A 24,538-nucleotide genomic window follows, 5' to 3' on the forward strand; every position below is an offset into this window, starting at 1 on the left:
CCTTTTCTTCTGTGACCTTGAGCAGAGTCCTTGGCAGTTTTCCTTTGCCTCCCGTTTATAAAATACAAGATAACTGGCTTACAGAAGAAGTGCTATTGTATATTAGGGAGAGGGGTGAATTGAGCTTGAAGCAGAAGGGTAGGGTGGGGCTGAAAGTTATTTTTTAAGAATCTTAGAAAATCTACCTTTTAAAAAAGTGCCAATTGAAATAAAATCTTGAATTTGCTATCTCGCCACCTGGTGGGCAAAAGTCAGACTTGAAAACCAGCTGGGTTAAAGGAGCAGAAGGAATAACTTGTGCTGTTGGAGAAAACCGTATTTCATTATTTCATATATCATGACCATATTTCTGATCCTGGTCAAGTATTTTGTTTTCACTTTTGAGCATGAGATGAGCTTTGTTTATTGATAGAGAAAGAGGAGAGTCTAATTATTGGAAAGAATATATTGAGGTGTTAGGAAGACAAACCAAGAAAGCTGCATCATCTTTTTTCTCCTGGGAAAACTCAGCATACATATCAGAAATGGCGGAAGAATTTGAAGAGTTGTTTTGTAGTTGACATCAGACAAAAAAAAAATCCTTTTGAAATATCCACCTAGAATTTAACCTTGGCCAGAGTACAAAAAGTGCTTCATTTGGGCAGTATTTATGCTAAAGGATTTATGTCACTTTAAAATTTTTCTGTCACAAGCCTCTTGATCTCTAGGGCCCCAGAATACTATGGCGTATGATATTGAGAATCACTGCTTTTTGCTGTCTAGTACATTGACATTTTCCCCAAGTGGTATGGGCTATGTCTTCTCTTCATTTGTTGTTGTTTCTTTTTTTTCTTTAATTTCTGCACTTTCCTTATCTGATTCCTCTAAAGTAGGCATCACAAACTCAGGTGGTTCCAGGCATGGGCAAGAGAAGCATAGGAGTGAGGTGAGAGCCAGGAAATGTAGATCAGAGACCTTACCACTCTAATGGCACAGCTGACACACAGCTTCAGCCGATGGTGACCATGTGGGAATATGAACCTGTCACTGACAAATCTTTTTTTTTTTTCCAAGAGAAACCCAAAATTTGGATGTTTTAAATGTCATTTTAAAAAGTCTCTTGAAAATGTTGGCTCACACATTAAAATAAAATCCTGTACGATCCAGCTATAAACACCTCTGTGAATTCGATTTGAGATTTGAGCCGCCAATTTTTTACTTCTGCTGAAACCTCATGCAGGCAATCTCTTGGTTAAGTGCCTTGAATTAATGCATTTTAGTAGCTTAAGTTGCTAATAAGACCATCAACTAAAGAAAACAATAAATTAAAATTTTTCTAACTCATTGGTCAAAAGAGTTTGACAAAGTCCCTTAAATCATTTCCCTTAAATCATAGTTTGAATTAGCATTTGATTTAGTATTAGTATGTATACCAAAAAAACTACTACTCTTGCTTTTTGGCAGCTGTCTGACTCCCTGCCTCAGGTGACACTTCTCCTGAGATTTATTTAGACGTTAACCATCCTTCTTCCTCATTTTGACGTTGCAGTTTAGTCTTCTTGAGAAAAGAGAGTTTGAAGGGTAGGAAAAGGAGAATCCCTTGCAATATAATTTTTGAGTTTCTCATTTTCCCATACCCACTTCAGAGTTTAGATATTTTAATGGGAAAATTCAAAGCAAAATATTTCACTTAAGAAACTAACCCATCCTCTAGCATTTTTTTTGTTTCAGGCTGCCATTTTTTCGTATAAGACTAGAAATCTGCAATTATAATTCAGGTTATTGTCATAGTGCTCACAGGCATTAAGGAATTATGCACTGATCTATTCCAGGCTGAAATGTTTTGGCAATTTTCAGTACTCAGAGTTTAAAATGTGAGTTCATACCTTACAGAAGATATAAAAGAAAAAACAATCATATTCTAGTTGAAGTTCCTCGGCTCTGACACTTCTTTGGTATTTATAGAGGAATTTATCAGGTCTAACTCTCGTAGGAAGAACATTAAAGCTGTGGGCTTGGAGGTCAAATAGGCTGGTGTTTGAATTTCAGATCTGCTTCTTGGTAGCTTGCGCAAGTTATTTCTTCTAGGCTCCGATTCCTCATTTATAAACGAGGAATAATATTAGCAACTTCAGAGGGTTGTGGGGGGGATTAAATGAGCAATATGAGTCAAGTCTTTTTCCCCCCCCCCCAATGGTAAGCACATAGTAGTACTCAGTAGACACCCTCATCCTTCTCACTTTTACTGATGCACTTGGCTCACGTAGCCTCCTGTCAGTTACCAGGACACATCTGCCTTCCACAGACTAATTTTTTGTTAGATTTTGCCTTTCCTGATAAAAGCAAGGTAGGATAGTAGAAGGGAAACCATTTTCTCTCTCTCTCTATTTTTTTTAATTTTTATTGAATTTATTGGGGTAACATTAGTTAATAAAATATAGGTCCCAAGTGTACAGTTCTATAATAAATCATCTTTATATTGTGTGGTCACCATTCAGAGTCTCTTAAACAATTTTCTAATTCTGTTGCCTCTAGTTATTTAGTACTGTCATTTAGATTCTGGGATTCAGTCTCCTTTTCTGTAAAATAAAAGAATTGAGTTAAATTATCTCTAAGCTCACGTATGTTACAGTTTTTAAAGATGTCCAAGGGAGAGGCTCCTTAAACAGATCCTCGTGGAGTGGCGGTACTTTGCTGGAGTCCTCACAGCGAGTTCTTCAGCATTGCAGTCCCAGAAACTTAATCATGCCATTTCGCTCAGAGTTGATTAGCCTCTGATTCAGGCTAACTCAACTCCCAGGATATTGACTAACACACAAAAATTCCACGTAATCACATTACACTGAGACGTCTGCCTGGCTCCTGAATTAGAATGGTTCATCTCTCTAGGACACTCTGTTTTGGTCAGCAGGTCCACTTACGAGATCAAATTATAGATAAAGAGTTTTTTTCATGAGCACAGAATTAAAGCAGAGACAGTTTAGGTGCTCTCAGGAATTGTTTCTGTTACCCTGTAGTAGCCTAAGCAATTGCCTTTGTCCTTTTTAGAGATAAATTGATCTAAAACAAAATTCCGGGGTTTTAATCTAGTTTTAGGTTACTATTAAATGCATGGTTTTTGAAACTCCACATTCAGTGAACTATCTAGATGTCACTCTGCTCACACATCTCCACCCCACCCCACCCACGTGTGTGTCAAGCACAGTTTGCTGTAATGAGAGGAAACAACTTTTCTGCTGCTTATATTCTTTCGTATTTTGCTCTTATATTCATTTTGTTCATTCGTTCATCGAAGTCTTAGAAAAAGCCCAACCAATGTTTTATTTATAAGCTTCTAAGTGGTTCCAGTGGACTTTCAAGTCTTCCCTTTTCACAAAAACTCATGCTCATGTGCTGCCTGTGCTTTGGGTGGGAGAACAGGCAGAGCTCTGGCCTGGTGTCAGCACTGGGAGGTCCTTTAGTAGGCACTCGAGTATGATAAGAACAAAACAAAACAAGGAAATCTTTTAGAAAGTACTTATGAAACATTTAGACTCTGAGAACTTGACTTTGATAAATTAGAAAGCCAGAAAAAAACCCAGAGCTTGTTTGCACTGTATTTCCTTATCAGCCAATCATCCTAATGGCTTTGAATGGCTCTCTAAATGCCTCTGTATGATAATGTCCGCAGGTGAGCATAAGGAGAGTTCTCAGGAAAGCTAAGGTACAAGATGTTAAAGACAAGATGTTAGGAGATAGAAAGAAGTAATGACAAATGGACTAAGTAGCTCAAAAGAGTAAAAGGAGATGTTAGCAAAAGGAATTCGTGGGTATAAATATGGAATTCAGAGAATTTCAAACTTATTTGTTGATTAACTACCAAGTGCCTGGCATTATAATAAGTTCGTAGAAAAATGCCCCCAAAAGTTTAAGACAATCCCTGTACTCGAGTTTATCAAGGAAAGATTAGGTACCAAGTGGCAAGACTTAGGCTAGTCTTGGCAGAGTAAGTAGGGTTTGAATGAGGACAGAGATTATTCTAAGACAGTGGTTCTCAACCTTCTGGCCCTTTAAATACAGTTCCTCATGTTGTGACCCAACCATAAAATTATTTTCGTTGCTATTTCATAACTGTAATGTTGCTACTGTTATGAATTGTAATGTAAATATCTGATATGCAGGATGGTCTTAGGCAACCCCTGTGAAAGGGTCGTTCGACCGCCAAAGGGGTCGCGACCCACAGGTTGAGAAGAAAGGAGCAATGTGGTGAAAACATGGTAGAAGAGCTGAGTTACAATAAAATCAGCCAGTGCACACCAGGAAGGAGGGAAAATCATGGAAAGATCACATTATGTAAAACAAGAATGAAACTTTGTACCTTTGAAAATGCCAACAATATATTTGACCGATTTCTAGTTTAAGTCTCTTGTCTAGCTGACAGAAAACTTACACCCAAATTGTTTGTGAAAATATAGTCACCAAACCTATATGAGAAAGGAAACCTTCTGAACATTTCCAAATAGAGAATGGCAAATGATTAGGTAGTTTTAGATCTGAAAGGTGTAGTGAGTATATAAGGTACCCAAAAGAACTGAAGCATAAAAGGGTGAGGGGGAATTAATATGTACTGAATATCATATATATTTATTTACATATCAATATCTGTTTTACTACTAACCCTATTTTACTACGCATTTGCTGTAATGCTCAGAGCCATTTGGGAGGGAAGTTTTTACCCTCATTTAGAAATATGGCGGGGAAAAAGAGCTTAATTGCTCAATATTGCAACTAAAAGAAGCAAAAATCAAAATTAAATGAGATATGCACATCAGCCTCCTACAGAAGTTCTGTACAGACAGTTTGTAAAGTCACTGAAGAGACCCGAGAAAAGCTCACACTGAGGGAAGGTAGTAAATGCTGCCTCTGTACTGCAACAGGTCTCAGGAAGCTTTCCTGTTGGTTACTAACTGGGTCATCTGGCTCTGGGTCTCCCACCGGCCGGTTATCTCAAACTCCACTGGGAGGGATCCCTTCTCGGCCCACTCATGTGGTTGTTGGCAGGATTCGGTTCCTCAAGGACTTTGGGCCGAAGCCTCCCTCAGGCCCTTGCCAAGGGCTTTCCCTCTTGGCATCTCACAACGTGGCAGCTGGTTAAATCAAAGCTAACAAGCAAGAGGACCCAAGCTAACTTAGTAGTGACAACCCGTGGCCTTTGTCATATTACTGCACTAGAAGCAAGCCACCCTCGGGGAGGGGATCAACACAAGGGGGTGAATACGGGAGGTGGGATCCTCGGGAGCTGTGTCAGAAGCTGCCTGCCACAAAACCCTAAACTGAGCAGGTCAGCCGAGACTCCGCCGGGACCTGCTTAGCCTTCCTCTTCTGGCTCACTGATTGATTCCTCCCTGCTGTGGTCACCGCCTAGCCCACTGTCCTAGGGCTCACTTCCACCCAAACTTACTGGTGCATTCAGATAGGACTCATTAGTATCAACTCACTGGTTCTTAGCTTTCCTGAGGTATTAGTTACGAGAACAGGTATTTGTCTTTATGTTGGCACTATGCTCAGTGCAGAGGACACAGAAATGGAAAAGATACTACTGTGTGAAAAATTCTATATAATAAAAGGCTAATATGCAAATTGTCCCCTCATCCGGGAGTTCGACCAGGGGGAGGGGCCAGTTGGCCAACCGCCCACGGCCCCTACCCCCAGCCAGCCCCACCCTCGATCACCCCTCCACCGATCAGGGGCAGGGCTGGCTGGCCAACCACCTGCGGCCCCTCCCCCTGGCCAGCATGGCCTGATCAGCCTTGATTGGGGTGGGCCAGATGGACCCCACCTGTGCATGAATTTGTGCACCAGGCTTCTAGTATGATATCCTATATAATAAAAGCCTAATATGCTAAGTGTCTGGTTGTCCAGTTGGCCATTCAACCAAAGTGTAATATGCTAATGATATGCTAAGGCCGCTCAACTGCTTACTATGACGTGCACTGACCACCAGGGGGCAGACGCTCTGACCGGTAGGTTAGCTTGCTGCTGGGATCCGGCCAATCGGGACTGAGCAAGACGGGCCAGACACACCCTGCAGCCCTCCCACGGTTCCTCCCCAGCTGGCCAACCTCCCACATCCCTCCCTGGCCCCAGTCATGCACAGATGGTGACCCTCGGCCTGGCCTGCGCCCTCTCGAAATCTGGGACCCCTCGGGGTATGTCGGAGAGCCAGTTTTGGCCCGACGGTGGAATGACAGGTCGCTATGACGCGCACTGACCACCAGTGGGCAGATGCTCAATGCAGGAGCTGTTCCTTGGTGGTCAGTGCGCTCCCACTGGGGAGCGCTGCTCAGCCAGAAGCCAGGCTCACAGCTGGCAAGCGCAACGGAGGTGGCGGGAACCTCTCTCACCTCCGCAGCAGTGCTAAGGATGTCCAACTGACGGCTCCTGGACTGCAAGAGGGCAAAAGCTGGGCTGAGGGGACACCCCCTCCCCCTAGTGCATGAATTTCGTGCACCAGGCCTCTAATAATGGGATAAGAAGATAAGTTATTGTTTTTGTTATTGTGTTTAACAAGACTCTTCTCCTCCTTCCAACATTGCTTTACTAAACGGGTCATCAGAAACCATCATGACTATTTCTGTTTACAGAAATGGTTTCTCCAGTTTCTCTGGAACATAAGTTTATAATTTCTGTGCTGTTTCTCCTGAGGGGAGGAAATGATGGGAAAAGATCCAGGCTGAAATATGTGTGAATGTTCAGTCTTCCCTCTCCCCCTCACCCAAGGCTGAGATCATTTGCTAGCTTACTCTGGAGGCTGCATATCTGATTGTTCACCCTCCAGCAGAGAGTGGGAACATTAAAGGAACCAAATGCCTCACTTGGAGAATGTTTCAGACTTGAATCGGCTTAACTTTCACAGAACATTGTCCTAGATGGGAAGGGGAGAGGATGCTGGAAGGGCCCTCGAGGGAAGGAAGTAGAGCCCGGGTGTTAGTTTGGGTAATGGCAGTACTAGTTGTCAAGAGATGAGGGGGAAGGGCAGAGGAGAGAAAGCAGTCTAACCCTAGCCTTGTGTGTAGCTGTTTGGCTCAGCCTCTCAGAGAGGCGGCTCAGTTGCAGGGCCTTGGCAAAGCTGAAGGCAACATATAACGAATGCAGTTGGGGTGAGGGATGCAGTTTATTATGCTCCCCATTCTCTAGCCCAGTGGTTCTCAACCTTCCAAATGCTGCGACCCTTGTGGTGACCCCCAATTTCACTGTTACAAATTGAACATAATTAAAGCATAGTGATTAATCACAAAAACAATCTGTAATTATATATGTGTTTTCCGATGGTCTTAGGTGACCTCTGTTAAAGGGTCGTTCGACCCCCAAAGGGGTTGCGACCCACAGGTTGAGAACCGCTGCTCTAGCCACTCCCACAACAGCCTTCTAGCTCTCGGATAAAGTTAAGGAGCCTTCTGCTCCAACTCAGCACAGTGTGAGAAGCCTTTATTTTTTATGAAGGGCAGCCCTAGGAGGCCCAAGCCATGAGGTTCTCTAATCCTGAGGAATTGACAGGAGAAGTGCCTGGGCCACTCAAGTTCGTAGTCATCGCCGCTCATCTGGGTAAATCACCTTGGGTTGAATTGTTGGAAGACGCAATGCTCCTGGGCTGTGATGGCTGTCTGTGCTGGGGAGGGCTGGAGACCATCTGTACTCAGTATCTGTTCTCTGCCAGACACGTGACAACTCTGAAAGGAAGGTGATATTCTCCCTGTCCTACCGATGAGGAAACTGAGGCTCAGAGGTCAAGAGGTAACAGAGGGAAAGAGGTCTTCTTTTTTTCCATGATGTCATAGTGCCTCTGAGAGAAACTTCCCTTCCTCAGCGTGGGTGGCAGAGACACAGGGAAACCGAAGGGAAAGGGAAGCAGTGGCCTTGACCCCTGCCCGCAGCTCGTCCAGCAGAGCTTCAGTACCTCTTCCCTGTCCCTGGTACTCGGGCTATTTCCCAAAGAATAAAGGATGTGCCCCTGGCCTACTCCAGTGTCCCAAGACGGAGAAAAAGTGGCACATGGTCTAGGTTTTAAAGCAGGAGTAGGGCAGCAGTAAGCATCGTCCACACAGAAGGTGAAGAAGGCAACAGGGGAGGTTGCAGGCTCGAGGGAGCCTGGCACTGAGAGCGGCTTATAGCTCAGTAGCACCGACCCTTGAACAGCAGGGGTTTGAATTGTACAGGCCCACTTCTACATGGACTTTTCAAAATAAACTCGTACAGTATTGTAAATGTATTTCCTTTCTGATTTTCTTACTAACATCTTTTCTTTTTTTAAAAACATGTGTTTTTATGGAATTCAGAGAAAGGGAGAGGCAGAGCAAGAGATAGAAACATCAATGATGAGAGAATCACCCATCAGCTGCCTCCTGCATGCCCCACACTAGAGATCAAACCCTCAACCCAGGCATGTGCCCTAACCAGGAATCGAACAGTGACCTCCTGGTTCATGGGTCGATGCTCAACCACTGAGCCACACTGGCCAGGCTGACATCTTTTCTTTAGCTTACTTTATGATAAGAATACAGTATGTAATACATTTAACATACAAAATTTGTTAATTGACTGTTTATGTTCTTGGTAAGGATTGTGGTCAGTAGTAGGCCATTAGAAAGTTTTGGAGAAATCAAAGTTATATGTGGATTTTTGACTGTGCAGGGATCGGCACCCCTCACCCCCCTGATGTCCAAGGATATAGGCTGAGGCAGGACCTAGATAAAGAAGGAATTTATAAAGCCATGCTAATGTTATCAGACAGGGACCGGCCTGGAGCGGGAGAGGTTTCACCACACGAGGGCAGGTGATGTTGAGAGCACGTTTGTTAAAGCTGGGGACAGCGAAACAAAGGAGAGACCAAGGGAAGAAGCAGCAGCAGGAGGAGCCTAGGAGGCGCTCTGCTTTGACTCCCTAGAAACATCGTAGGAAGGAAGTGAGTCAGGGTGAGGCTGCTGTGAGCTCCCTGGGATATGAAAATCTTTATTGAATAAATACTGTGAAACCTAAAGCAAGAGGACAGATAAGTGAAATAAGAAAATCTTCATTGACTCTTTATGTAGAAGGTATTTTGTTGCTGGAGTGACAGAAGTGAGTCAAGGTGGGGCTGCTTTTAGCTCACTGGAGAGTTAGAGAAAAGGAGGGCCTTGGAGACAGGATCAGAGGGTTAGCCCTGGACGAGCTGCCACTGCCCACTGCTCCCCTGGTTGCAAGTCTTGTGGGGACCTTTAGAGTTTACGAAAAAGAAAGCAAAAAGTTCGTGGCCGAGAAGGGGCATGGGTGTGCTCTAGAGCAGCGGTCGCCAGCCTTTCAGATCTCACAGACCACCAGAGGTTCTCGGACCACCAGTTGGCGACCGCTGCTCTAGAGCACACCTGCGCTGGTATCCTTTGTCCGGAGGGCTTTACCTCTCTTCTGTGGGCGAGCGTCTTAAAGGAGGGTTTCAGAAGAATTTTCATCAGCTTTCCAGGTGCATTTTTAATATGCTGATGCATCAAAATGAGCATATAGGCAAGTTTGGGATTATACTTTGTTCACCTTTGCAATTTTATTTTTATTTTGGGCCTGTCTGGCTCTAATTGGGTTTTTGTTATTTGTTCCCCTGACTTCATCTGCCCTTGGGGTTGGCTGACACAAATGGCATTAATTGGGTCTCTGTCCTCTATCTACCCGACCAGAGTGATGTAAGCTATTTATTCTCTGGTCAGGGAGGAGAGGTGTATACAGTATACACTGTTTGTTCTCAGATGTCCTCGGTAAGGGAAGATAAGACCTTGCGATTCACTAGCTGTCTGTAAATCAGTCAAATTGTTTGGTCTTGTGTAATTATCTTGTCTCAGTTTCCCCATTCCACTTGCCCAGGAATTTTTCTAGCTGCTTACTGTTCTACCTCACTAAGAGCCTTAGATTTTATCCTGATTGTAATGGCAAGCCTTTACAGTGGAGGAGGGTGTGTGTTAAGATGTTCATTTTTAATATGTTATTTAGGACCTTCTGTGAGTGAAGGCAAATATACAGTCAAGGATGGATCATGGTTTTTTAAAAGATTTTTTTAAATTGGTTTTTAGAGAGGAAGGGGGAGGGAGGGAGAGAGAGAGAGCACGCACAAGCACAAGAGTGAAACATCAATTGGCTGCTTCCTGCACACCCCCTGCTGGAGATCGAGCCCACAACCCAGGCATGTGCCCTGACTGGGAATCCAACCAGTGACCTCTTGGTGCATGGGTTGATGCTCAACCCCTGAGCCACACCGGCCAGGCCACAGCTCTTTTATTGCTTTGTATTGTTATAAATTTTTCTTAAACTTGAGCTCCTTGTGAGCAGAGGCCTTTATGTTGTGCCTGTTACATCCCTTACAGGGCTTAATGCTAAGACCGCAGTCAGGACTAAGTAAATCTTTATTGAATAAATACTGTGAAACCTAAAGCAAGAGGACAGATAAGTGAAATAAGAAAATCTTCATTGACTCTTTACGTAGAAGGTATTTTGTTGCTGAAGAAACAGGTAAAGGGAATTGTAATAACATGATCTGTATGCTATTTTGGCTAAATCTCTAGTATGCAATTCACAGGCCATATAACATTATTAGGATAATTTTTCCTTTCTGCACAACTTTTTGTTTCTCCTTGGGTTCCTAATTAACATGTTTGCTTATTTGCTTCGTTTTCAATGTACTTATTACTAATTTATGTCCAACCTCTGCCTCACTTGTAGCAGCCTCTCCTCAGTATGTTCAAACTCTGTTTTTTAACAATTTTATCTTAAGAAATCCTCTCGCAGAGTTTTCTCTCTTCCCCTGGTCTGATTGTAGCTGCTCTCGAGCCTGCTGCACAGCTTTCAGGTTAGGATGATCTTCACCACGATCCTGAAGGTTTCTGTGCCTCTTTCTTCTACTAGAAGCTCCGTTTTCTAAGTCCTGCCCTTGCCCCTGCCCCTCCTCCTCCTTCTTTTCACCCTCATTTTGCTGGGCACATCCTCCAATAGCTTCCTGAGAAAGCATACTTGGGAGGTAAACTATCTGAGACCCTGCACGTCTAAAAAGCATTGCTCTATTCTTCTAGCTCCCAGAAATGGTATTGAAAAGTCCATTGCAATTGAGTGTAGATTTTTGGTATGTATCCTGTAGATTGCTCTGTGGAAACTTGTAGAATTTCTCTTTGTTCTCTAAGTTTATAATGTCTTGCTAAGGTATAGTTTTCATTCATGTGCTGAGTACCGAGTGGGTGGCAGGAACAGGGGTGGCAGCTCTGGCCAGGCCCCTGTTTTATGGGCCAAACCTGCCCTGCCCCAGTTTTTACAGAGTTTTATTGGCACAGTCATTCATTTACATATTGTCAATGGCCTTACATGGCCAAGTTGAATAATTTGACAGAGACTGTATGTGCTCTGCAACGTTTAAAATGTCTGTGGCCCTTCAGAGCAGATGTTTGCTGACCCCCCATCTAGAAAATCAAGAACTTCAATTCTGGTCTTTAAAAAAATTTTCCCCCTTATTTTCTTAGTTTCTTTCATTTTTTGTGTTCTTTCTGGAACTCTTTTTATTTAGATGTTGAACTTCCTGAATTGTCACTCAAATTATTTTCTCTTTTCCATCTCTGTTTTTGTTTGTTCTTTTGTTTGGAATATTCTTTTAACTTTATTTCTCAACCTTTCTGTGAGTATTTTATTTTTGCTATCATAGTTTTCATTTTGGCATACATTTTACTATTTTTTCTATTTACCTTTTTATTATAAAACACAAAAAACACACAAAATTAATATATATATCATTAATAAATTATTATAAAGTCAGCACCCTTATAAGCACTACCCAAGTTGAGAAAAAGAAAATTCTCAGTTAATTCAAAAGCCCCTCTCTGCCCCAATATAATCACAACCCACTATCTGATGTAGCAGGATGCTTAAGACTCCTCTTCCACATTACCTGCCCTATATTTGGAATCACCCATTTCTCCCAGAAACTCTGGATTCTTATAATGGGAAATGAAATTTTAGTTCCCATTCTGGGTGCTAGCAGTGCTCATTGCTACTGAATTGGTCATTGTTTGTAGGCCTTTTTGGAGGACGGGTCATATGTATTTTCCTTTCTATATATTGTCAGAACATATAGCCTTTATATAGTATCCTCTCTTCCTTTTAACCTTCATTTGGTCTTCCACAAATAACTATGTATTTTATATATTTAATGCTCACTACCAACCCATGTATTTCTGTCTACATTTTGGTTGTCTGAAACTCATTCTTCAGAAGATCTCTCAGGATGGGGTTACAAGAACAATATACCCAAGTTCTCGCAGGTTAATATTTCTTTATCTGTGCTCTTTGACCTTGAAAGTCAGTTTTGCTAGATGTGTAATTTTCAGCTTGCATTTTCTTTCTCTGAGTGTCTTAAACAAGTTACTCTGTTTTCTTCTAGTAAAGCATTACTGTTGAAGACACTAATAGAATCTAATTTTTTTTTCCCTTAAAAGTCACTTGCTCTTTTAACCTATACACCCGAAGTTTTATTTGTCTGTTTTCTATATAGTGTAAATGTTTTCTCAGAATATATCTAGTGTTAGTTTTTTGGGGGTCAGTTTTCTCAGGTATGCAGCGTGTTCTTCCAGTATGTAGTTTCAAACCTTTTTTTAGTTTAGCAATCATGGTTTTTGTATTTGTTCTGTTCCCTTGCTTGGATTTCTGTCAGGGGCTCCTATTGTCTGTATGTTACATCTTCTCGCCTGTCTTCAAACTACATTGCCTGTCTTCAGGCCACATTGCCACTTTTTTCTTCAAATTCTTATCTCTTCATTTCTTTTTAGTGTTTTTTTTTTCTTCCTATATATTAGTTAACAGTATTATATGTTGTGTTTGTTCACTCTTGTGTATCTATTAGTTTAGTCTTCATTTCTGATTTTTTTTTCTGACTTCTAATTATTTATTGAGTTGCCACATCATTTTAAAGCTTTTTTGATTTTTCATTTATATGGCTCTTTCACATCTTGTATAATTTTTTAAAAATATGCTTTTTATTGGTTTCAGAGAGGAAAGGAGGAGAGAGATAGAAACATCAATGATGAGAGATAATCGTTAATGGGCTGCCTCCCGCATGCCCCCTACTGAAGATCAAGCCTGCAACCCAGGCATCAGTATGTAAACTTTTGCTTAAAAATACTGCCTTCGGTGATTGAGGGTTTCTCCTTGTCCTGACTCTCATTTTTACTCTCTCCTGAGAATGACCTCTGGGATATGCCTGGGAGGGAAGGGACAGTTGCTGAGCTGTTTGGGATAGGTGAGGAGAACTGGAAGGTTCTATTTCTTAATCAGTTTTGTTTTTTTTATTTTTTCAATAAATCCTCTTTTTAGGCCCATCTTCAACTTTATTTCCAGACGTACCTACTGTTTTCAATTGCTGAGCTTTTTGTGTGTTCTGCAGTATAAATTGAGACTTGAATTGAACTTTCCTGGGTCTGCTAAGAGTTACCATTTGACCTACTTTTTACTTTCCAGAATGCTGTTGCTATTGTCTCTTCCCTGTTTCTCTTTTTCTTGAGGGTGCGCGCGTGCATGTGTGCGTGTCTGTGTGTGTCTGTATGTGTGTGCGAAGCCCTTTACTGTTAGCGCTCAGGGATATTTCAGGAGAGAGCAGAGCTAACACACACATTCAGTTCATCAGAAGTCCCTTCATCTGTATTGTCCTGAGGCTCTCAGGGAAGTCACTTTTCAGGTCTGTTCTTGGTTATGTTAGAGCAAGTGATAAAATGTATTTCTAATGACCCATTTTGTTTGTTTGCTTATTTTAATGGATGTTCCTGAGGCTGGTCTGAAAGATCACAAATCATGTTTTACTTTCCTCTTTTATGCCAAGCCTCATCTGCGTTTAACCAAGCCCATTCCTATTGCTTTGCTGGCCCATGAGTAAAGTTTATTTCATTTATCTTTTGTGAACATTTATCTTATGTGAGATGCCTTTAGAAATGTTCTATAGTAAGATGTATGTGGTAAGCCCTAGAACAACCACTAAGGAAATAACTTAAAAGGGGGCGGGGGGGGGGGGGGGAGGTATGAAAGAAGAAGCTACAAACAAAAATATTCACTTACTATCTTTTTTTTTAAGTAGTAAAGGAAAAATAGATGAAGAAAAAGACATGAGACAGAAAAAATTTAAATTGGCAGACAAACCATCTATATCAATACTATTTAAAAATGTAAATGGCTTAAACAAGTCAGTCAGATAACATCATCAGACTGAATAAAAAGTAAAAAGATCCAGCTATATGCTGGCTGAACAAAATAAAGAACGGAAAAACAATAGAAAAAAGTCCATGAAACCAAAAATTGGTTCTTTGAAAGGGTCAACAAAACTGGCAAACCTTTAGCTAGATTGACCAAGAAAAAAAAGAGAAGATTTAAATTACTGGAGCCAGAAATGAAAGGGGACAGTACGACCAAGAGAAAGAAAAAAGATCACAATTCCATGGACAGTTATGTGCCCGTAAGTTGGACAACTTAGACAAAATGGACAGAGTACTTGAACGGAACCTCTAGAACCTAAAGAATTGGCATTGTGATGCACTTACAGGCTGCTGCCCTCTCCTCTCAAGGACGCAGTGGAAGTGTCCACCTGGAGAAGATGCTATACGATGCAAGAGGTGAACTCCGCCCTGAGTAAAATCCAGCTGGTGGGATATTCTCAGAAAATTGTGAGTGTTGATATGACCTTAAGTGATTAATGAATGCTTTCGATTCATATTGGTTTTATGGTAGGATCCCCTAGTTCCCTTTATAAGCCATTTGATCAGTAAGAATCGTGGACTCGTGCTCGCTGAAGACAGAACAGTGTCTGTCCCTTCCTCCATCCCTCCCAGGTTCTTCCTGGGCTCCTTCCACCCCTTGCATTCCCCATCACTGGCGGCATTTGATTGGCCAGCATGTGATAAGTCAAGAGAAAGGCATGTCATTCTACCCACGTTAGGACAGATTTTGGACAAGGGAAACAGGAAACAGGGAGCATAAAAGAGATCAGGAAGCAACTTGGCAAGTGTAACCTTTGAGCTGTGACCTGATAACGATAAGGTTCCCGTTTCTGTCAACTTATGCCCAGAGTCATTCGGTGTAGAGCAACCATGAGAATAACACCTAACCTGTAAAGAAAAAGAAAACGGGCGTATTTGTCTCTCTGGTTGATTTGGTAATATATCCGCTCTGCCTTTCACTGAGTGAGGCCTGCGTGCCTGGTGCTATGTGGATGCACTGAAACTCTCTGGAAGGTGACAAGTCAAAACGATGGGGTTGCTTTCTGTGTCTGCCACATGGGCTCTTTCTGTTTTACGTCAGTCTTTCTGGTTTACTTTGAAATCGTTTCTAAGTGGAGAAGGCTGTTTCTGCTCTTTTCTCCTACAGACTCACCTGCATGACTGCGTTCCTGAAAGCTCATCACTTCTTCCTGCGGTTCTTTTCCAGGAGCTGTTCGGTGCGGTCCAGGTGACTCCGCTCAGCTCCGGCTACGCCCTTGGAAGCTCCAACTGGATTATTCAGTCCCATTATGAGAAGGTGTCTTACGTCTCGGGATCCTCCTTGCTTACCACACACCCACAGGTAACTCTGAATTCTCATTTAACAACTCAGCTTTTTGGTTACTTAACCCAAATTTAGACTATATCCAGAGTACCATCAGCAGTGTCTTAATCTTCCTAATTTTGGTTTCTATAGACACTTCCTTTAAATCATACTAAGAACACTTAACAGGAGATCCACCCTCTTAATAAATTTTTTTAAAAATATATTTTTATTGATTTCAGAGAGTAAGGGAGAGGGAGAGAGAAATAAAAACATCAATGATTCACAACCCCTACTAGGGATCGAGCCCACAACTCAGGCCTGACTGGGAATTGAACTGGCAACCTCCTGGTGCAAGGATCAACACTCAAACACTGAACACCCCGGGTCAGGCTAAATTTTTAAGTGTAGAAGACATTACTGTTGACTGTAGATACAGTGTTGTACAGCAGCTCTAGAGCTTACTCATCCTACTGCACTGAAACTTTATGTTCTACACATACACTTTATCAAAGTTAGATTATTCATGTCCCACATTTAGAATCTCTGGCTCCTCTGTAAGATCCTGTTGCCTCTAAAGCCACCACTAGGATTCTGAGATTTCCCAACACTTCTAATAATCATAGCCTGATGTGGAAGAGAGATGGACACTTGTTTACTCAGCAGATATTAGTTATTTAACATTATTAAGGACCTATTATGTGTCCAGCACTCCTCTAGGTGTGAGAGTCAGTGGTGACCCACAGGCAGAGTCCTTGCTCATGGATCTGAGTTCTGTGGATGTATGGAGAGAGGATGGGTGCAGAAAATAAATTAGCAAAGTAATTTCAGGTTGTGACATAAATACTGAAAACAACAAACTAAGGTTGTGTGTAGAGTGATAGAGACTAGTTTAACTTGGATGGTCAGAGAAAGCTTCCGGGGAGGATCTGTTGAACAGAGACCTGAAGAAATGAGCCACATAAAGCAGTGAGGGCAAAGTCTTACAGAGACATGACAGATGAAGGGCCCCTACAGCAGGAGCAGCTGGGCATGTTTGCAGTGCAGAGGCCACTCAGACTGCAGCATACTGAGTATGGTCAGCAGAGATGTCCGGAGATGAGCGGAGGCCTGGCCGTATAGGGCCCGGTAGGCCATCATGAGAAATTTGTGTTTTATTTTCATGTGTAGAGGAAGCTATTGGAAGGTTTTAAGTTGGTCATTCATCAACAGTCATTTTGGCAATAAGCTAAGTAAATAAACTTTGTTATAAATGCATTAGTTATTCCATTTTAGGTGTTTGTAAAGAATTTATTATTCATTTTATAAATGGGTTTATTATTCATTTTATAAATTCTGGTTCTTTCCATGTTTGTAAAGGAGGGCCAGGGATAGTATTAGATAGCAGATGGGTGGATGAATGAATGGGTGGATGGTAGATAACTTGGAGAAGTCCAAATCCCACTTTAATATGGGGAAAAAAGAAGGGCTGCTGTAAGTCTAGAACTACAGGATGTTCCTGAGCTGCTACTCTGCATTGTTTTTTTGTTATACCTTCTTTTATAATCAAGTTTCATCTCAAGGTCTTGAGGGGACAAGTTGTAATTTTATCCTATAGCTAGCAGAATTCTGGGCCTTTCCCGCTTATTGAAATCAAAAGCCCATCAATGTCATCTTAACCTGCTTCATTGAATCAAATTTTCTTATTGGCAGCTTCTATCATTCCTGATCTATTCCTTCATGAAAGACAGAAAGATTACTTGGCTGCCAACTCTTCCTATTTGTCCTGCTTACATCAAAGCCTTTACAGTATTATTGATGTAATTTCCAGTAAATTATTCTTATAAGGTTCGTAAATTTAAAGGGAAAATAAGGTTTTGAAAGTAATGAGTACCATACTTAAGTAATTAATTTTAATTCCTAACTGGCAGCCAGTATTGTATATAAAAAAGAAAATAAATTAGATTTTCTTTTACCCAAATAATGGAATTCTAAGGGATAAGAAAAGTTTTGGTTTGAGAAAACTTGATAGTGTACTTCAAAAGGCAGCAAACTATGGCCCATGGACCAAATTTGAACCCCCCACAAACCTGTTTTTGTAAATAATGTTTTCTTGGGCTACAGCCACACCCATAAGTTTATGGGTTGTTAACGGATGCTTACACACCATTATAACAGTTAAACTTTAAACTTTACAGAAAGAGGCCAACCACCGGTCTACTTGAGTGGAACCCTCACTAGCTAGGAAGAATATAGCAGGCTGTCCTAGTAATCTAATAAGCACAGGGGAATGTGGCTTTGGGTTTAGCCTGAGGCAATAAGAATGGAAAGATAAGTTCAAGAAAACATTGACAGTTCTTTAATTCAACAAACATATATTGAACTAGAGGCCCAGTGCATGAAAATTCATGCACAGGAGGGGCGGTCCCTCAGCCGGGCCAGCCCCCTCTCACAGTTCGGGAGCCCTCAGGGGCAGGAGGCGACCCGGTGATCAGGGGAAGGCAGTGTTCTCATCACACCTCTGCTGCTGCCACTGCCTACAGCACAAGCTTCAGCCCGCCCTGGTTACCTGAGCCTCAGGCAGCCCTGGGCGGCTGGGCACTGCCATCGGAAGCTTGCCTGTACCTCGGTCATCGGCTGGGCAGCCGCCATCCGAGGCTTGCCTGTGCCTCAGGCTGGCCCTGTGTGGCTGGAGGGCCAAGGGCGGGTCTGGCCACATTGTGTGCCTGACACCCCCCAACCCCCCAGTGTGGCTGAAAGGACTGGGCAACTCTGGCAGGGCTGAGGGGACTTGGGCACTGCCATCTTTGTGATGGCATGCTGGTCAATTTGCATATTCCCTCTTTATTAGATAGGATGCTCACTGTCTCTGGAGATTTCATACTTGGAGGACATAGAGAATGGTTATAATGACACTAATCTAGGTGCCAAGGAGGAGTTGGCTGGGGTTGTCAGTTTTAGGAGGTGTTGGTTGGTGTGATGAAACAGGAAGTTGAGAGAACATTGGACAGACAGAAATGCAGAGCTGACCATGATATGAAGGCAAGCCTGGAGAGGCATCAGACTTTTAAAACATATAAATGTAGGGGTAAGAGAGAGAGACTGGGCTGTAGGGAACATTTACCACTAGACAGTGGGAGTAGGAAAATAGTCCTGAATAAAAATGTTTGGAGAGTTGGAGGAGAATTGAGGCCAAAGAAAGTACACCATCCCAGATGGAAGAGGAAGAGAATTAGCCTTTAATGAGCACAAGATCTCAGTATTAATTTTAAAAATTTGATCTAATATTCAGTAACCATGTTGAACTCTCACATTCTAATATTTACCTTTTTAAAAAAAAATGTATTTCTTTATTGATTTCAGAGAGGAAGAGAGAAGGAGAGAGAGATAGAAACATCAATGATGAGAATCATTGATTGGCTGCCTCCTGCACACCCCCTTCTGGGGATCAAGCCCGCAACCCAGGCATGTGCCGTTGGCTGGAATCGAACCTGGGACCCTTCAGTCCGCAGGCTGACGCTCTATCCACTGAGCCAAGCTGGCTAGGGCTAATATTTACCTTTTGATGATAAGATCTGCAAAGGAGTAACAGCTTTGTCACTTCTCTCCCAAGCCTATATTTATTACCTCTTTTCCCATCTTACAACTAGGCTCTTTAGTCCCATGTTAAACAGAGGTGCTGATAGTGCCATCCTTGGCTTGTACCAGGTGTTAAAGGGAACACTTTTGTGGTTTCTTCAATAAAGAGAGTGCTTACTCTACATCTTTTTTTTTTAATATATTTTATTGATTTTTTACAGAGAGGAAGGGAGAGGGATAGAGAGTTAGAAACATCGATGAGAGAGAAACATCGATCAGCTGCCTCCTGCACACTCCCCACCGGGGATGTGCCCGCAACCAAGGTACATGCCCTTCACCGGAATCGAACCTGGGACCCTTGAGTCCACAGGCCGACGCTCTATCCACTGAGCCAAACCGGTTAGGGCTGTACATCTTTATTTATGCATTTAAGGAATTCCTCCTCTGTCCTAATTCTCTGATTTTTAAAAATCGGATACAGATGGTATACCTTCACAGATGTTTTTTCTGAGTCTGTGAGATTATCATGTGATTTCTTTCCATTCGACCATCAATGTAGTGAATGTTAGCTTTTCTCACATTTAACCACCCTTGCATTCCCTGGATAAATGTTACATGATCACAATTCATTATTTTTAAATGCCCTCCTGGAATCAGTTGGTCAGTATTTAATTGAGGTGTATAATTTATATTCATAAGTGAAAATGAACCCCATGCGTTATTTTTTTGTACTATCACTATTTGGAAGCAGATACATTAATTAGCTTCATTAAATGATTTGGGCATTTTTCCCTCTTTTTCTAATGCCACAGATAGACAAGAGAGGGGCTTATCTTTTCTTGAAATTCAAATTCTCTATAAAACTGTCTAGGCCCGGGATTATCTTTTTAATTTTTTTCTTGGTTATTGAACTATATTTTCTAGGCCAGGATGTTGCCACTTTTGGCCAAAATTTATCCATTTTGACAAGGTTTTCAAAACATGAAATTGTTTCAACATATGGAATTGTATACATTATCCTTTTATTTAATTTTTTTGTGGAAGTCTATTTTCATTTTAAATTTTATTTTCAGTACCTCTTTTTTTTTTTAACATGGTCAGATTTGCCAGAAGTTTGTCTACATTATGGTTTTTCTTCAAAAAAAAAGTTTTTGCTTTCAATGGGGTTTTTTTTGTATTTTCATTCTTTATTCTTTCCTTTATTATTTTCTTCCTTGGGTTTATTCTGTTACTTTTCTTTTAATACTTATCTCATTTGCATTGGTCTTTCTTTGCTTTCCAATAAGTATATTTAAAGCTGTCAGTTTCTTAGTATCATTTAATTATGCAAATTTTTTATATGAATTGCTTTGTTTTTGATCTCTCAGCATATCATAATTTCCTTCATAATGTTCATGATTTAAATGACCAAAGTTATTTTATAATACTTTTGTCTGTTTTTAATCCACCCAGTATGGTTAGACTTAGACAAGACTTTTATCAAGTCATACTATGCTTCAGGATTCTAAATTTTATTTATTTTGAAAATGTTCTACATATGTGGGGAAAGACTATACTCACTGTTGAATGAAAATTTTTCTATATGAACTTATTCATTTGAGTTTATTGTTTTACTCAAGTCTTTCATATCTTCGCTCAGCTACCCGTTTCTGAAAACGTGTTGACTTACCTGTTTCCCTCTTTAGTTTCACCAGTTATTGCTTTTAATAATTTTAAGCTGTATGCTCTGTGGTATATAGGTTCATGATCATTATGTTTTATTGATAAATTATTCATTTTATCAGGATGATGTGTTTTTTTCTCGATTAAAACTGCATTAAAAGCCAAGTGACTTCTCTCCCCTTCGTGTTTGCTGTTATTTTCCATCCCTTTCTTTTCACTCTTTCCCTGTCCTTTTCTAGTGAGTGAATCCCACGTAGAAGACATGGCCAGGGATGTTTTTCCTTTTTTAATCTAGAGAGTCTCTTTTGATTGGTGAACCTATTTGTGTTTCTTGTAACTGTTGCTGTATTTGGGACTTATTTTTGCCATCTTATTTGATTTTTTATTTCATTTTTTTTCCATCTTTCCCGGCCTCCTTTTGCAGGGCTAAATTTTTTTCTACAATTTGAACATATTTTATTTTTATTCTTCTGGGTTGTTCCTTTTTCCTACAAGTATCTTAAGACGGATCACAAGAATTCTCGTGTTTTCTGCTCTAAGGCTTGTGGCCAATCACGAGAATTCTTTAAAAATATATTAGCGTGTAAGAACATGTAATAAATAACTTCAAAAAATGCAATGGGTATTTAATTTTTTAAAGCGTGCCTTTAACCTTCATGTAAACGTTTTTTATACTCGTTCAATAGAAACTTATCTGGCCACTGGGTAAACCTAGCAATAAAACTACTGGTCCACAATGTGTTAAGCTTATCAATATCTGTATCTTTCCCTCCAGAGCCACACCTTATCTCTCCCATCTTTTTCCTCTCCCTTCCTCCCCACTACCCCCGCCCACCATGTTGATACTGTCCAGAATTTTAGTTCTGGGTTATTTAGAATCTACTTAGAATGATTAACATATTGCTTGTTGAGACAGCAGTGAACTTTATTGAGGTGGGGTTTTTAGTTTTTCAAATTTACTTCCCGTATGTCTCATAATCCTCCTAGATTTACTCCTCTTCCAGAAATATTTGAGGAATGTTTACCGAGGGGTCTTAAAATGGTAAACCTCATGAGGCCTTGAAGTTTTTAATTTTTCTCACATTTATAAATGATAGCTTCATAGATATAAAATGAAAGGAAAGGAATGTTAAACCTATAAAGCTTTGAAAATATTACTTTGTTTTCCACTTGTACCCTGTTGCAGTTAGAACTGTGAAGCCCTTTAGAATTGTGTTCCTTTGAGGGATCTGCTTTTAGAATTTTAATTTATCTTCAATGTTCTTAAAGGTTACTGTACTATATCTTACATGTGTGCTTTTTCCTGTCTATAAGTGTAACATAACACTCTACGATCTTCCAGTTTCCTTTATGTAGAAAAATTCTTAATCATTTTATAAATTCTTCCTGTGGTTGATTATTTTTTCTCTTTATGGAACTTCAAGTATATAGATAGTGACACTTCTATGTTTCCATCTCTCTTTCCTTTTATATTTCCCATCTTCTTCTTGAAGCCTCCTGAGAAAAATTCCTCTTGATCCCCCAGCTCATAAATTCCCTCTTTAGCTGTATCCATACTGCTCTGCAACGTATGTGCTGAGGTTTTTATTTCAACAAGTATATTTTCATACACAGTATTTCCAAATATTTTTCTTGATACTTAGTCATTTTTATTTTACTTGTTTTTATTTTATTTGTGTGTAGACTTTTGTCATGCATAGTCTCCTCTTCTGTGTACTAATTTGCCACGTGGGGTGGGTTTGTAGCTTGTTGTGTTTAGTAGGTGGTGTGTTCCTCCGTGGTCCTGTGCTGTTTCCCTGTGAGCTCTCACTGCTTGCCCCACAGGAAAGTCCTCGGCTCCAGGATTTGTCTCCCTGACTTGTTTCCCACTGGTTAGCCTTGGAGTGTGAGAGACAAGCCAGGGCTGTAGGTCTGCCTGCACCTTCTGTGAACGCTCATCCTCCGTCCTGGCGTTTTCTTCCTCGCAGTGTGTGGGAGCAGCCACAGTCTGCCAACGGGAGCATAGACGAGAGAGAAAGGGACAAGGTGTTCTTTTCCCAGCCTCTACTCTCCTGCAATGCTCAGGCCTCTGTGGCTCTTGCCATTCTGTCCCTATTCCAGGACCCATGGTTTCCCCAAGAATTTATTCTAGCTTTTCACTCTCTCAAAATTTGTCACTTTCTCTTATATCTAAGCTGTCCCTCCATTTAGATTCTAAAAGGGAGCCAGCAGCTCACTGTCTTTGTCTTGTCAGGAAGCATAGTGGAGTTTTTATTTTGTTTTAAAATAATATTATTGCCTTATATTTGTTATTGGAACATTATCTTTAGTGTAGTAATTTTGGAAAACTTAGCAACCTCAGAGAAAAAATAAAAATTGTAATCATCTTAATACAAAGAGATAACTATTTACAGCCTGCTTTTCTGCTCTTTCTGATTTAACTATTTAATGAATTTTTTTTAGGTTATTAGTATTCCACCACAGGATGTTTGATATTTGCCTGGTGGTCCATGATATGGGCATACAATAAAATGTTAACTTTTATCACTGTTGGACATTTTAAGTTTCTTTTTTAATTTTTTTTCACTGAAAAATACCAAACAGATGTACAGTGTGCCCAGAAAGAGGGTATAGGACATTGTTTAGAAACAATAATACTAATAGAACAAAACAAACAGTAACCGTTGGCTAGATCCCATCAGTGCATTAGCTAAAGCTAAAGCACTTTTGGTTATTAGAGCCAACGCCTTTTTGGCCTTAGAAATCAAATTAATGGATTTGCTTGTGGGTTGTGAACCTATATTTGAACACCAGTTTTTCTCTTATAATGGTTTGAAAAGGCAACTTAACACTCATTATTTTAATAGCTTCCTGGCCATTTTGTCTGACTTCCCAGCAGGACTTGAGTTTTAGGTGTGCAAATCACCAGCGTAATAGGGCAAAAGCTACAAATACCTGGAGTGGGGAGCTACGGAATTCCTGGTGGGTGTTAGAAACTGACCTAGCCCAGGACCCTGATACAAGGCTAAGGCTTGAAGCATGGAAAATTGTAGTGTGTGACATATTTTGTTGGTGGTGTTGCTCTTGGTATTGTTTTGGTGTGTTTATGGTGTTGATCTTTTTCTGTCCTTCTGACCTCGAAAGGGGCCTGAAAAGGCATTCATCCCACCACGTCAGCCCTCCTGGCTTTGAGGACTCTCCCGGCCTTGGTCTCTAGACTGGAACACATTTGAGAGACCAAGCTCAGCCAATCACGAGGCTGTTTTTTTTTTTCTCTCATCAAAGAAGGATAAGTCAGAATAAACCCATTTGCTCTCCCTCCCCTCAACACTTGCAGTTTGCCAACACTGGACGTACTATTGTGTCCTTATTCTTTTAAACCATTGCATCTCTTAAATTTCCCTGTGACTATGTCTCTGACATTTTGGAGGCATCTTAGAGTCTTGCTTTCTCCGTTGTCCTATGTGTCTGACCCATTCCCAAATGTTGGTTTTTTTAGTGTCGTGTAGATCTGCTTCTTCCATTTCACCTGCCATGAGATTACCGTGCTTTTCCCTTTATGTCTGAGCTGCTGTGGGGGCTTTCAGTGTGACCTCTCTCTAGTTGGTCTCACCCTCCTCCTTTAGGTGTCCTATCCAATAAAGAGGGAATATGCTAATTGACTGCCACGCCCTCAAAGATGGCAGCGCCCACAGCCAATAAGGAGGGAATATGCTAATTAACTGCCACACCCTCGAAGATGGCAGTGCCCACAGTCACAAGATGGTGGCACCCAGTCTCCTCAACCCCGCCAGGGCGGCAGGCGCACGGCAAAGCC

General features: G+C 41.1%; 1 protein-coding gene across 1 annotated transcript in view; it reads left to right on the forward strand.

The window, feature by feature from the left end:
* The window catches only part of INTS9 (integrator complex subunit 9), a 106,099-nt gene that overhangs the window by 54,659 nt on the left and 26,902 nt on the right, over window positions 1-24,538 (forward strand). The window contains exons 7-8 of the mRNA XM_070415517.1: window positions 14,546-14,666; window positions 15,427-15,561. Of these exons, the coding sequence (XP_070271618.1) occupies window positions 14,546-14,666; window positions 15,427-15,561 (256 nt within the window). The remainder of the gene's footprint in view (window positions 1-14,545; window positions 14,667-15,426; window positions 15,562-24,538) is intronic.

The sequence above is a fragment of the Myotis yumanensis genome, unplaced genomic scaffold, assembly GCF_028538775.1.
Source record: "Myotis yumanensis isolate MYYU_CA2020_CCGP unplaced genomic scaffold, mMyoYum1.0.hap1 SCAF_5, whole genome shotgun sequence".
Classification (NCBI taxonomy): Eukaryota; Metazoa; Chordata; class Mammalia; order Chiroptera; family Vespertilionidae; genus Myotis; species Myotis yumanensis.